At 41.3% G+C, this 12,440-nt stretch overlaps 1 protein-coding gene across 24 annotated transcripts in view; it reads left to right on the top strand.

Moving 5' to 3' along the window:
• The window catches only part of DST (dystonin), a 299,923-nt gene that overhangs the window by 9,495 nt on the left and 277,988 nt on the right, over window positions 1-12,440 (top strand). For all 24 annotated transcript variants that reach the window (XM_060272496.1, XM_060272494.1, XM_060272495.1 and 21 more), the window contains exon 3: window positions 9,001-9,189. In XM_060272496.1, coding sequence (XP_060128479.1) covers window positions 9,001-9,189 — 189 coding nt within the window. The remainder of the gene's footprint in view (window positions 1-9,000; window positions 9,190-12,440) is intronic.

The raw sequence follows: 12,440 nt of genomic DNA, 5'->3' as shown, positions 1-12,440 counted from the left end.
AAATGGCTAGCAAGGGAGAGAGTGAGAGAAATCAAGAGATAGTTAGAAAAAAATAAAAAGAGAGGTGGGAATAGTAATGGATTGATAGATAGAAATGTATAAAAACATATATGAGAGAGAGAACTAAATATAGAGAAAGTGTGTTCCTTACATTACAAAAATTTTTCACTAGGAACTTAGCCTGCATTGAAGACCAGCCAGACCACCTGATAAGCAGTTGCTGGGAACATGCACAACACTGCACAGAGAATGGTGCTTCTTTCTCCCAATTGAAGCAAAATGGGGGTGGGGGTGGGGAATCCCTTTTTATAGCTCTGCAAGCTTATATGCAATGATGATATAGGCTTAGTGTATCTTTTGTGAACAAAGATTGCCTGCCTCTGCAGGTAGGGCAGTTCACTTTTTGTGCAGATGGCATAATCCAGAAACTTGACACAAATGTTTTAAGGATCTGTGAACTGAAGGGGAGTAATGACTCGAGTGCTAACTAAATGCCTTTCATGCTACAGGAACTGCCTAAAACTGACACCACAGACAGATACCCCCACCCCACCCCCGCAAATTGTGCCTCTGTCTTGGTTTATCACTCCAGCACAGTCTCTACTTATACACAGCAGTTATCTTCACAATTACTGTCTGGATAAAGGCGGAAAATATGGAGGGGGAAAAAAGCTGGTCTCCCTTGGCAATGATTGAGCAGGGGACAGAGAAAACATTCAAACAGATGATTGTTGGAGATCTGGTAGAGTGAGCAAGGCTGCAATCCTATGTCGTTGTCCCCCGTATTATCCCCTCAACAACTCTGTGAGGTAGAGTAGACTAGACTAGACGTAGGTACTGACTGAAGGTCACCAAGTGGGCTTCCTGGATAAGAGGGAATTGGAATTTGGGTCTGCTTAATCCTAATCTAGAACTGTACCAATAGAACACTGTGCTCCTGAGACATGGCACTATGCTACTCTTATTGGGGGAGAAAACCCATAGCCGTATTTATGATGCATTGTTGCATGCAGAGTCAAAGGAAATCCAATCTACAAAACAGAACTACGTAATGCCCAGTAGTGTTCATCTTCTTTAGGTGCTGCATTGATTGTTGATATCCTGTTCATTCTGGCAGCTACTATATAGTACAGTGCTGGGAAGCAGCGTACCTCCTTCGAAATGGTTTTCTCATCAGACCTTGTGACCCTGACGTCCTCACAGTGAAATCCACTGAGAGCAGAGCACTAATGGGGAAACAATGTTGAATCATAGTTCAATTAATGCATTATGTCACTGAAGCTTTGGCCTTGGCTAATGGGCGCTGGAAGAGCACATATCCCCCAGCGGGTTATATCTGAACCTCAACCATCTTTAGTTATGAATTGCTGAATATTTGCTTTCCCTTTCTCTTGAAGTTGGTATGGGTTGCTCCCGGAAGAACGATAAGATTGCTATATGGCAGAGGTAGCCCAGTCAGGACCCTTAGCAAGACTGTTCTCCCTCCACCCAGCTGCATTGATTTATGCAATGGCGGCAAAAAAGGGAGAAAAATAAACTTAAAACATAGCACTGTAGTTGATAGAGAGGTTTGTGCATGTCTCCTGTATGTGTGTGTGTGTGAGAGAGAGAGGGAGAGTGAGTGAATGAGATAGGCACACCTCTTTATGTGGGAATGTTCAGGGTGGCAGGAGAGGATATATTGTTTATTAATACCCTTCCTAACTTGCGCTAGCAAGTTCCTTATGTAGTAGCAGAGTCACATTCCCCTTCTCACGCACAGCAGAAAGCTGGTTGCAGGCTCATTAGAACCTCTTACTATTATGCAATTCAATCTGCCTCAGATTGAATTGTATGTTCCTGGTAAATTCCCTTGAATCCCTCTTAAAAGAATAAAAACACCACAATCCTATTCAAAGTCAACAAAAAGTAAGTTTACTCACGTTCAGGCAGTCCTGAAGGCAGGCTTAAAGATTTAAAGTTACAAATAGCAACATGTGGATTTACCGCATACGGAGGACAATCCCTGTGCTGCTGTTGGCTGAAAGCCAACAGAGCAGTCCTAGCTGGAAGCAGACGAAAGCAGAAACCGGAAAAAAGGGGGGTGGGACCTGTGTGACTCATCCTTTTGTTACCTGGACAGGTAAGGGGTCTCACACACCTCTGGTCACATGCAAGAGGAAGGATGTTCCAGGCCAGAAGGAACAGGAAGTTTCGACTGGCTGGACCAAACATTCCCTTGCATGTCCACTCTAGCATTACAAGGAATGTTGTACAGGTACTTGTCTGCTACCTGTGGATCACACCCCACACTTTATAGCCACAGTCACCACTGGCATGGTGTCCCAGGAGGATTGGCCAAGGGTAAATGTGGTCCTCGGGCTTTGGTTCACTACTTCTGCAGTATGATGTTACATTAGGCACTCTGCATCAGGGAAGAGGTGATTTTTCATACAGAGCAGCGGTCGGAAACCTTTAGCCCTCCAGACGTTGCACAATTCCCATCATCCCCAACCACTGTCCATTCAGCATACAGTCTGTTCTAGCACCTCAAGACTCTACTGTCCCCATTCTTATCTCATTTGGCTATAAGTGGAAGCAGAGTCTTAATTAAGCTGGATTGGGAATGCCAGTTATATTTGCTGAACTTAGTATAGGGCAGGGTTAGGATGTGATTAACAGTGGAACCAAAGGGCTAACCTTTGCGCAGGAGGAGCTAATCCCCTTGCAACAGCACTGTGCTGGGAGAACCTACAGTTGCCAACATTCTCTTTCTATATACTACTATTAAAGTCACAGAATGCCCAGCCTGAGGAATGGTGAGCTGTGGAACTCCTTGCCACAAGAAAAACACTGTGGCAAAGAATTTAGCGACTAGAGATGGGTTAGAGGTCAGCAGAAAATGTTATCAGGAATTTCCAAGTAATTATGCCAAACTCTGCCTCCATCTGCCACCATTTTGTGACTAGAAGGTCTCAGTCATTTTTAGCTGCCTCAGATTTTTAGTGCTCCCTGCCATAGCTGCCAAGTTTTCCCTTTTCTCGCGAGGAAGCCTATTCAGCATAAGGGAAAATCCCTTTAAAAAAGGGATAACTTGGCAGCTATGCTCCCTGCACTCCTTTGCAGCAGGTATATTTTCCAGTAATGTATGTATACTCAGTAGTGAAAACTTTGTTAATGAATTTTTAAAAGTGTTTATCAGACATTAATATTACAAATCCTCAAAATGGGAGACAGCCAAAATCCTTGCTTAAACAGCCACTCAGACAGCCTTAACTTTGGCCTGTAATACGAGCTATAAAAAAGGTAACTCTTCCGATATTATCAAGGTTGTCTAAAGCATGTTTTAGATGTAATCTAACTTAATTTGTAGAAAAGTTGTCATTTTATTAAAGTGTTACGTCTGACAGTGTTAGGATTAGCCAAACATTGCATTTATGGAAAAAACGAAGCATTGTTATTTTGCTGTCCATAAAGTTTGGGCTTTGGTTCTTTAATTATTTTAATAGCAATTCTGCAATAATTCAAATACTGTAGTATGTACCAAAAACCTCATTTTTGTTTTCAAAATGCAGGGATATTCTAGAGTAGAGTACATGACTCAGCATGCTTTAGAAAAACCGAAAGGGTGTCATCAGAACTCTTCATGTTGAAAACCATAACAAAGTAAGACAGCTTTGGGTTGGAAGTACCATAAGCCATTTAAACTAAACTATATTATTCAGACCCTGTATTGACTTTAAATATACCGGTAACTTCCCACCTAGGCTTATACCTTGCCGAAGCCAGTGACTGAAATAATAATGCACAATCCTCGAATTTACATTCTTCTCTGTTAAGCTAACATTAATTCATTCAAAGAGGCTGGGATTCTTTCAGACAGCTAAATCAAGCTCCACTTCCTAAAACTTGAGGCAGTACAGATATGCACTGTAGTGTCTGAAAATCAAAACTTAGAGAAATTAGTAATCATTTCCAGTCTTGCAGCCAGCCCATAAAATCTCTAAGGTAAAGGTTAAGGGACCCCTGACCATTTCAGTTGCGGTGCTCATCTCGCGTTATTGGCCGAGGGAGCCGGCGTATAACTTCCAGGTCATGTGGTCAGCATGACAAAGTCGCTTCTGACGAACCAGAGCAGCACACGGAAACGCTGTTTACCTTCCCGCTGTAGTGGTACCTATTTATCTACTTGCACTTTGATGTGCTTTTGAACTGCTAGGTTGGCAAGAGCTGGGACCAAGCAACTGGAGCTCACCCATCGTGGGTATTCGAACCGCCGACCTTCAGATCGGCAAGCCCTAGGCTCTGTGGTTTAACCCACAGCGCCACCTGCGTCCCTATAAAATCTCTAGTTGCAGCCTAATTTGATTAGAAGCAACCCTCACAATATTTCTAAAACGGAAAAAGGTTGTGTTGGAAAAGATACTGGCTTTATAGTTAAGATGGAAATATACTGGCATCTGGCACTATGATAATCTCATACTCAAATTCTCAAGGATAGAATGTGTATTTTTTTGAACTGAGCTAGAAACTAAGATCAGTTTTGTTTTCATATAAATAGCAGATGGAAACATGAGTGTAGCCAAGGGGGGCAGCTCCCCCTAAATCAGTAAAAATCAATACAAATCAATACAAATCTGAGGTTCTGACCCCCCCCAAAAGCCTGCCCCCTAACAAAAATCCTGGCTACACCCATGTATGGAAATGTTAAAAATAATAGAAAAATTAGAAATTTAGCTTTATACTGGTTAGTTTGGGCCTTGGTTATGTTGTTGTTGTTGTTGTTTAGTCGTTTAGTCGTGTCCGACTCTTCGTGACCCCATGGACCATAGCACGCCAGGCACTCCTGTCTTGCACTGCCTCCCGCAGTTTGTCAAACTCATGTTCGTAGTTTCAAGAACACTGTCCAACCATCTTGTCCTCTGACGTCCCCTTCTCCTAGTGCCCTCAATCTTTCCCAACATCAAGGTCTTTTCCAAGGATTCTTCTCTTCTCATGAGGTGGCCAAAGTATTGGAGCCTCAGCTTCACGATCTGTCCTTCCAGGGAGCACTCAGAGCTGATTTCCTTAAGAATGGATAGGTTTGATCTTCTAGCAGTCCATGGGACTCTCAAGAGTCTCCTCCAGCACCACAATTCAAAAGCATCAATTCTTCGGCGATCAGCTTTCTTTATGGTCCAGCTCTCACTTCCATACATCACTACTGGGAAGCCTTGGTTATAGCCTTGGTTATAGATGTTGCTTTAAATATGTAAATAGGTATTTTTTAAAATAGAAGCATAAAGATTGGTGTCCCTTTTTTTACACTCATGCAGTGCAATCCTATACATGATTACTCAGAAGTAAGTCCCATTGTGCTCAGCGATACTTCCTCCTGGATAAGGATGCCTAGGACTGAAGCCTTAGGTTCATGGTAGGGGCTTTCATGAGCCCAGTGTGATTCTTTTTCTTGGAACAGTTGATCCTTGTTCCACATGGCAACTACTTTGGTACCTGGTCTCAGGTTCAAAGCAGTTTCCTATGTAGCATGGGAACAAGGTAGCTGAGCTGCTGTTCAAAGGTTCAAAGAATTAGTTTAATTGGATCCTGTCATAATTTTACGTGAATTTTTGTACATTGCAGCAGAATGCAAACACAGCATTTTTCAGATGTAGAATTTGCTTCCAGGAAAATTTCTCTTTTGTGGGTACTTGCAAAGCTTCATGTTCTGCATTTTATTCAGTTGAATCAAGCATCATGTATCTCTTGCTATTTCAGGCTGTGGGTTTAAGTAGTTTGTGTTGTGCAAGAGAAAATCCCTTACAGGAGGTCAGAGCTTCCTTTTGATGTTTCCTAGTGCCAAAAAGGCAAATTTTTGCTCAGCTTAAAAAGAAACTTGTCCTTTCAGTAGTTGGAGTACTAAAAACATGTTTTTAAAAAAGCTCTTTCTGTGCTGCAGATAGGTCTCCTATGCATGTATATATGACTTAAGGCTGTTTCAAGACATCTGCTTTTCCCAGCTACAGTAGTGCTTTTGCAGGTAATTGACATTCTGATACGCAAGTATTCACATGCTGAAGGCCAGTCCTGCCAACCCCTGGGTGGATTACTGCTAGTCAAAAAGTTACTAGCTGGTTCAGCACCCATGGCAGGGGACAGCAACCATTGTACTAAAGCTCATCTGTGTAGTTTTTTCCTGTTTTTTTGCTTCCGGGTTTGTGGCTACTGCTTTTGGGAGATCTGACATATGATACCTCAAGGCTACACCCTACAGATTGGTGTACCACCTATGCTACATTGATTACAGGCACTAATTAGGAATGTACGGGCATGTCTGCGTAAATTAATAGTTTTGCAGCACAGGTTGATACAGAAATAAGCTCCACAGAGGTTAAGGCAACTTTCTGCCAGGCAAGTGTGTTTAGGACTGCAGCCAGAATTCTGCATATCTTAAATATTTACCATTTAGGGTTCTGCAGTACAAGCTGCTACTGGTGAGAAAAGTATCCTATATTGTTGAGTACATGGCACATATTGCTGTTCTACTTGCCTATACCAAGCCCTAACCATCCTTGCTGCTGTAAATCACCAACATAATGTGATGGTTTTAGAGACACAATGCCAGTGTAATTGTTCTTAGGATAGGGCAGCTCTTTCCCCCTCTTCAGACATATACAGGCACACCCAAATCATCTTGTATTAAAAAAATATCAAAATTCCTTCAGTAGCACCTTAAAGACCAACTAAGTTTATATTTTGGTATGAGCTTTCGTGTGCATGCACACTTCTTCAGATACACTAGAAACAGAAGTGTCAGACCCTATATATATACAGAGGGTCTGACACTTCTGTTTCTAGTGTATCTGAAGAAGTGTGCATGCACACGAAAGCTCATACCAAAATATAAACTTAGTTGGTCTTTAAGGTGCTACTGAAGGAATTTTTTTATTTTGCTTCGACTCAGACCAACACGGCTACCTACCTGTAACTAAAAAAATATTGTTATTATTTATTGCACTTATTAGTTGCTTTTTTTAAAAAAGAAGAAACTCAAAGTGATTTACAAAATAGTACAAATATTAGAACCAGTATAAAGCTAAAATAAAATAAAAACACGAGAAACAGGCAGATCTATCACATCCTACCCACATAAAGAGGCCACAGGCATCTAAAATTGTCCAAATGAAGGGCCAAAGCCATGGGCAAAAAGAAATGTTCTTGCCTGGTGTCTACAAGTAGATAGTGAAGGTACCAGGTATGCCTCTCTGGGAACAGCATTCTATATGTGGGTTGCTACCACTGAAAAGGTCTGTTCTCATCTCGCCACCCTTAGGGCCTCCCTCAGAGGGGACATACAGAGAAGGGCCTCAGATACTGAATTCAGGGTCAAGGTTGGTTCATGTGAGGAGAGGCAGTCCTTGAGAGATGGGAGTCCTGAGCCTCAAATGCTCAAAGGCTTCATCAAGAGTGTTGGCATATTAGCTTTGATGGCTGCTGCTGTCCTAACTCAGGGGCTGCTAGACAACATTGAGCAGCCTGCTGCACTAGCGTTTGGATCCTGTGTTTTTCTGATGCAATTACAGGCCATTTCTGTGTCTGCATCATCTGAAACCTATTGCTGAAGCCATCGTTTTCCATTCAGGAAGAAAATTCACTACACAAATGAGTCAGGGCACAAACAGTTAGGATGCAATATACCGAGTTTGCTGGGAGTAAGCCCCATTAAACTGAATGGGACTTAGGTTTGTGTAAACATGTACAGGGTTGTCCTGTAAGTAGGCTAAAGTCAATTGCATTATGCTGTTAGCTTGCTTCATCCTCATGTGTACTACTCACTTGAAACCAGGACCTTATTCCTCGTAGCACATCATAATCCTATCCAATTGTGAAGTCATAAGTAGAAGATTATGACTTTGAGTGAAGAGCAAGAGTCAGCATTAGAAGCAGATGAAGTCTTAAAGCTACAAAGGTCTTACCTGTTGTTGTATATTTTTTGTTCACTAAGAAAAAGTCCACACCTGTATAATTTTCTGTGTTACAGTATTTAAGCACAGTACTTTGCCAATTATTTTGTGAGGGACATCCATTCATTTTTTAAAATGAAAATAGTAAATTGTTAGCCTGGAAACTTGGAGGCTAAATTATTCCTTAAAGATTCATCCACACACTTAAATCCCTCTTTGGCACATATTGCTAAGCACTTTGAGAGCTGCTTAACTTCTTACAGATGCTCTGTCTTATGTTCTGTCTCAGGGGTAGGGAACCTCAGGTCCGAATGCCAAATATGGCCACCTACCCCCTCTAGCCCTTCTTTGCACCCAGAGTGAGTATTTTTGCCTGGCTGGAATAATGCCTTTTGCTTGTCTGGATGTAGGATATAGAGGGGTGTCTAAGTATATTCAGGCTCAACTACTCAGTACTCAACTACTCTGCCGTGACAAGGTATAATTTATATTTGTTGCTGTGCCCATTTTTGCCTACCTATGGCATGTGTCTTTGGAAGGTTGTCTAGAAAGGAATGTGTCCCTTTACTTTTCTTTCCCATTAGGAATTTCCTTACTAACTTCCATCCGAGTGAAATGATGCTTAAAAATAAACAAATCAATTACACTCGTATCTTGGTTGTCAAATGCCTTGCTACTTGTCCGTTTTGGCTCCTGAACGCCGCAAAGTGTTCCAGTTAGTGAATGTTCTTTGGAAGCCGAATGCCTGACGCAGCTTCCGTGGCTTCCGATTGAGTGTAGGAAGCTCCTGCAGCCAATCGGAAGCCGCGCCTTGGTTTTCAGATGCTTTTGGAAGTCAGGTGGACTTCCGGAGAGGATTCGGTTCGACAACCAAAGTACAACTGTACAGGAAAAGAAACAGCATGAAAAGGGGGAAATGAAGGGTTTAATGAGAATACTTGACAGTAATTTGCCAATATTTAAAATGCTGATAGAACCAATAGTTCTACCTTGTATAAATAATATTTCTGTGACATAGAAGAGCAGAAGAATCATCGCACACTCTATTAACATACTTTCGTTGGTTTTTTTTTGACAGGGTTTTAGACCAAGTCCCCGCCACATTAGAAGACGTGTCGTGCCTCGCCTTGAAGAAAGGGAGCCCTTGGTAGAAGTGCATCAGCTGAGTGAGCAGGAAACATCAGTTAAGAAAAGGAAGATCAAGAAAAGCAGCAGAGTCCAACCAGAATTCTACCATTCTGTTCAAGTCACACCAACTCGAAAGCCAGTAAGTTTTCTTTTTGTTCTCAGTGCAGTGATCTTCAAAATACACTGTGCAGACAAGAAGCCCTAAAACTGATAGCATCTCAGGTCGGATCTTCTTCCCAGCAACATGCAGCCTTGGAACCCCAAAGTTCCCTGTGGCAGCAGAGTAGGTCAATGAAAAAGGGGAGGCGTCAGAGAGGTGCTTTCCAGGATAAACAGGTGCCCCCAGTCCCTTGTATAAAAGCCAGGCTGCTAATATGTGGATGTACGGACATAGGAAGCTGCCTTATATTGAGTCAGACGGTCAGTCCACCTAGCTCTACACTTGTTTAGGGAAGGCAGACCAAAAAGGTGGAGGCATTTTTCAAGAATGATAGAAGTGAAAATGAAACAAAGAGGTCTGGGGTTGTTGTTTTTTAGCTCAGCTGTAGGCACTACACTGCACTGGAATAGCAGTTTAGTTTCTTTTTCAAACTGATATTATCAATTCAAAATAATAAAAAAGATTCAGGAAAGAAAGTGCAAAGGATGTTTTTATGAAGTCTTGTAAAGAGCCACTCACCTCCTTACCTGCTGTGAATAGGATCTGCTAGACTAGTTAAGTATCCTGTTCCCCACAATGACAAGCCAGCTAGATGCTCTATTTTGTTTTTTTAAATCCATTTTTCAATATTCCTTTTAAAAATTCTGTTCTCATCCCACTGGCCTCTGCTGGGGATAAAGAAACCCTGACCTTGCGTGCAAAGAACTATTGATTAGCTACCCCTGATTGCCAGCACAAGGAGCAAAGTAAACTGAGATGTCGAATGAAGTTTCTAACAATATGAAATCTGTGCAAATGGCTTTCGTCTGCTATAAACAAGGGTCAGCTGAGTCACTCCAGTGCTGCACAGCTTGTGACTGAAGGGGCGCAACAGTGAAATGAAACAGGCAGGTGGTAATCTTATTGTGTACATCAGTGTTTAGTCATCCTTCCTTGACACTTTCCATAAAACATGCTGATGAGATCTGGTTTATGGTCCTTGGACGTTGTCAAATGCTTCAAATTATATTTTTGTGTGGGGAACTGCTGCAGCAACCAGCATTATATATATATATATATATATATATATATATATATATATATATATATCGTAAACTCCTTTAAGTTGTGCCAGAATCTTGCTTCCTAAATTCCATGTGCCAAAACCTCGCTTCTTGAAGGCCACGCATTGTGAATTGTGCTTGAGATTCAGTCTGAATTTTCATTCCTTTTATTTTAATTTAGTACTCCTTTTTTGGGGGGGGGAGGTAGTTTTTTAAAATGTAGGATTTAGGGACTCCTTTACTTTATAACACCTATATGGAAACTAACATCTAGCTAAATTTGCTGTTTTACAAGAACAAATTGTCTCCCCACCAACACCTATCCTTATAGCAACATTTATTTAGGTTGCAATCCAGACCCTGTTTGTACTAGTTTGTGGAGTGGGGAGTTGGACTGGGTGGAGGTTTCCTTTCATCCAGCCCTCTCAGCCTCTGCTAGCACAGAGCTCTCCATTCTGCCTGCAGAATGTGTGTGCTGGTTGAAGTGCAAGTGATGAAATAACTGCAGGTGGTAGTGCTCCTCTTGTGATCCTCCTTAGATCAGGCCAGGCATAGGCAAACTCGGCCCTCCAGATGTTTTGGGACTACAACTCCCATCATCCCTAGCTAGCAGGACCAGTGGTCAGAGATGATGGGACTTGTAGTCCCAAAACATCTGGAGAGCCGAGTTTGCCTATGCCTGGATCAAGCCATGATCTTCTTGGTGGCTCTCAGACTACCAGTTGAAGACCACCGGTGTATGCAGTGCCGAGCTAGATTGACTGTCAGTCTGACTTTATATAAGGCAACTCCCTCTGTTCCTCCATGAGTAGCAGATACTTTCTAGTAGTGTAGGAACAACAAGAGTACAAAAATCAAAGATCAGCTAAGCGCCTACTGTTTTTATGATTCTTCATCACATACTCAACAAGTCTTTGTCTCATAAATGCAAAAAGCTTTGAGCTCAGTCACAGATGTTTCCTTTTCCTGCATAATTCCTTGAAGTAATGGGTGGATAGTATAATATTCTATTATGTGATGTAAACAGTTTCTATCAAAACAGGAAAGGGAGCCCTTTATATTTAGTCACTATATACAGTAACCATGCGTATAAACGATTTTACAGACAAAAATACTCTAGGGCCTAATTGTTGGAAATGTTCTTTCTCACTGTTGAACTTTGAACTACTATTATTCAACAAATGGAAATGCTTTCAGGACTAATTTCATATTCAATTTTTCGCCACAATTGTAAAAGTGGTAGTGGTGGGGAAATCAAGATTAAAGCAGTGAAGCCCAGTTTTCAGTAAAGTCTTTAGCATGTACTTTGGAGTGTTGATTAATGAAAATGATGTTACTAAAACAACAGTAAATGATAAATACGTTTTGCTTCCTGAAACATTCAACTAAAGAACCCTACATAATAAATATTTCTTTTTAAGAGAATGGTGAATAACTGGGGAAACTCAATTGATTTGTTTCCCACCTGTATTCAAAATAAGAGGTTATGAGAATGTTTGCTTCATATACAGTTAGGAGGACACTTTCAAATATCTCTCTGTTTCCTTATACTTGGAAATATCACTGACGTAGACATTAGATTACTTATTAACTTCTGAAAACCTGACTGATCCCTGAACTTCTTTCTTTCTGAAAGCAAACCAGCTCAACTTAGTAACAAAACAGGAAAACAAATAACAGCGATTCCACTGGAAATCAGTGGTTGTCATGCTACCTGCTTTGGCAAAATGGTCAATGGCTTCCCCAGATATTCATGCTGTACATAGAATGGTTTATAGGTACCTCCATGATTCATATCAAAGGGCTGTCAAGGACTACTTGCCAGATTACCTTTGGATGTTAGACAGCTGTCTTTTAAGATAAACAAATTAAACCATATGTATTTATTATTATTATTTTTGGATGGAATGCATGCAGACAGTGGCACTGTTTTGGGATGTAGGACTTGGCAATCATATGCATCCACTGCAATCATGATTTACATACCATGGGAATGTAAGGACCCATGATTCCCTTTAATGTCTGAAGCATTTCCAGTTTATGTAGCTGAGATACAAACACTCATTGTTAGCATTTTAGGAACATAAGAAACTGCCTTCTAACAGGTCAGACTACTGGTTGAACTGACCTAATACCGGTACTGTATTGCCTGCTCTGTGACATCAGTGCCTCTCCAAGGTGTTGGAC

The sequence above is a fragment of the Zootoca vivipara genome, chromosome 3, assembly GCF_963506605.1.
Source record: "Zootoca vivipara chromosome 3, rZooViv1.1, whole genome shotgun sequence".
In the NCBI taxonomy this organism is placed as follows: Eukaryota; Metazoa; Chordata; class Lepidosauria; order Squamata; family Lacertidae; genus Zootoca; species Zootoca vivipara.
The sequence above is the reverse complement of the archived record's forward strand: the minus strand, read 5'-3'. Positions and strand labels throughout refer to the sequence as shown.